Source organism: Poromitra crassiceps, assembly GCF_964638095.1.
Source record: "Poromitra crassiceps genome assembly, chromosome: 26".
Taxonomy (NCBI): domain Eukaryota; kingdom Metazoa; phylum Chordata; class Actinopteri; order Beryciformes; family Melamphaidae; genus Poromitra; species Poromitra crassiceps.
In genome coordinates this window covers 10,699,377-10,701,845 of record NC_139640.1, presented here as the reverse complement: position 1 = coordinate 10,701,845, position 2,469 = coordinate 10,699,377, and the positions used below count along the sequence as shown (strand labels likewise).

Below are 2,469 nucleotides of genomic sequence, written 5' to 3'. Positions count from 1 at the left end.
CAGACTGTTTAGCTGCATTCGCCGGATGTAGATGAGACAGTCTGTTTTAAGAGACTACTCAGTGTCAAACAGCTCACCTCATTTTTTCACACCTCATTTTTTAAACGCTGATTTAAGTAAATCATAACCATAATCATAATAGTAATAATAATAATAATAATTTTCATATTGCCATACTTGGTAACCGTTTTATAAAAGCAGTAGATCACTTCAGACTTTGATATATGCTCATTATACCACACCTAAGGGTGAAGCACGACCCTTAGGTGTGGTATAATGAGTCGTGATCTACTGCTTATATGTATCCCTTCTCTCTTACCTCTTGCCCTTTTCCCTGGATTTCAGCCTGGCGTTACTTAAACAGAAAAGAAAATGTGGTTCTTGGTTGTAACCGATCAGATTATTTTTTGTTTTTGTTTTTGCCCTCAGAGCGCACCTCTGCAAAAGCTTTTCACAGCAGCCATTTTGACATGAAAAGCAGGGGAAAACACGGGTGTAACTAATAACATTCATGAGAGCACTGGGACTGGAACACCTAATGGAATGGAACCATCGATAATCGTATTGGTTACACACCTGTGTTTACAGGGGCGTCATGCAAGCCAAAAATCTGAGGGGGCGAACTCTGGAATTTTTGGCGAAAAAAATTGGGGGGTTGGAAGCCAGATTTAGAGGAATATCTCATTTTAAATTAACAGAGTGAGCAGGTGTAACCATAAGGCTATTTTCCAAACTGCTCTCAGCCTCCTGGAAAGATCCATAATCACCAGACTAAGTACATTGCCACTGCCCAGGCTCAATGGACTTGACAAAAAAGGGAGACCACACGTTTCAAAGCAATGTAACACAATGTTTATTTTGGCTGGTATTGCCTTTTCAGAAGGTAGACATCTTTTCTCTTCCATTAGTCTCATCTAGTGTCCTCTAGAGCAGGGCTTCCCAACCATTTTTGTGCCAAGGACCGGTAGATACATGGGAAAAAAAGTCGTGGACCGGTTGTCAATTTTAATGGTTTTAGTTATATATATATTTACTCACCAGGTGGTGACAAAGGGTAAATAACAGCCTTTTGTGTTGTACTGTATGTAGCCTGTACAGTATTTATGTTTTTGTTTTAACTACAAACATAAATAAATGTCAACTTGAAACTATGTTTCAACTACCACACACAGCCTATAATATTATAGCCTATGTTTATTTAAAAAAAAAAAAAAAAAAAAAAAAAATTACCTCTCAAAAATCTGAGGGGGCAATTGCCCCCTCAGTTACAATGGGCATGACGCCACTGTGTGTTTACCCTGCTTTGCACGTCAAAATGGCTGCTGTGAAAAGGGTTATCTGTTTACAATGGGTGAAGCAGTTGATTGAGCTTAATCAGCAACCTTAGAGGCAAATACCAATAATGTGTTCAAGGGTCAAAGCCATTGGTTAATTGATTCTCCAATCAATTAACCCCCCCCCCCCCTTCCTTCCTCCTTTCTCTGTGTTCCCAGTCCACTTGCAGTGAGACCTGAGGAGCCACAACCCGCTATGGGCAAAGGTGCCTTCTGGAACAGCTTCGCAACCAACTGGGCCGCCAAGAAGCAGGCGGAGGCTGCGGCGGCCGCGGGGCAGTGCGAGGAGGGGATGGTGAACCAGGCCGGGGAGGAGGGGGAGAGGCAGGACGGGGAGAATCCAGAGGGAGCGGAGAGCGACGGAGGAGCAAGCAGCAACAACAGCTTCTCCAAATACATGACGCTGGGAGGAGGCAGTGAGGAGGCCTCCTTCAAGTGGAACTTTGTCACCAGCAAGATAGCAGACCTGAAGACTAAGACCATGCAGAAGACCAACTAGCTGACTCAATATGGGGAAATAGTATGTAGCTGGTGGGGGTCGGAGGGGGGTTAGATGAAGCAGTGTAGCGGAAGTTTAGGAGGAAGGTACTGCTCCCAGGAAGAGGGTTTTATTTCTGTAACCGTAACGTCCAATATAGCAGGGATACTCAACTTGCTTTGCCCAGGGGCCACTTTCGTGAAATGATAGAAGGCCAGGGGCCTAAACAAACAATATACATTTTTCTGTAGCGGATTGTAGGTTTTTGGGGTGTCAGCCGGAGTTTAGTCTGACAATGTTGTGCACACCGGATAGTTAGTTAGGTGAAGTTAGTTAGGTTAAGTACAAGTGCCTGGGTAGCGAGCAGACGGCGGTATTTGACAATTTAGCAGCAAAATCATAGATTATTGAAAGATATTCCATATTCCAGACTGAAATGCTATAACAGAAGTGGAGTATTGGCCAGAATGACATGAACATTTGGACACTTATTCAGCGGGTATCTTGCATGTTGCGTTCAGGTGCACTGTAAACAAAACAAAAAAAAATATATATAGCAATTCCATCGCGGGCCGCAAGTTGAGTATCACTGCAATATAGCCTACAAATGAAGAAATTGGAGATGTCCCTTTTTACTGTATGCTTTGCTGAACAACT

General features: G+C 43.2%; 1 protein-coding gene across 1 annotated transcript in view; it reads left to right on the top strand.

Moving 5' to 3' along the window:
* Positions 1-1,833, top strand: part of LOC310798736 (uncharacterized protein C1orf232-like) — a gene marked incomplete at both ends in the record, with an annotated part of 5,115 nt that extends 3,282 nt beyond the window's left edge. The window contains one exon of the mRNA XM_083661289.1: positions 1,494-1,833. Coding sequence (XP_083517415.1) covers positions 1,494-1,833 — 340 coding nt within the window. The remainder of the gene's footprint in view (positions 1-1,493) is intronic.
* Between the last annotated feature and the right edge of the window lie 636 nt (positions 1,834-2,469).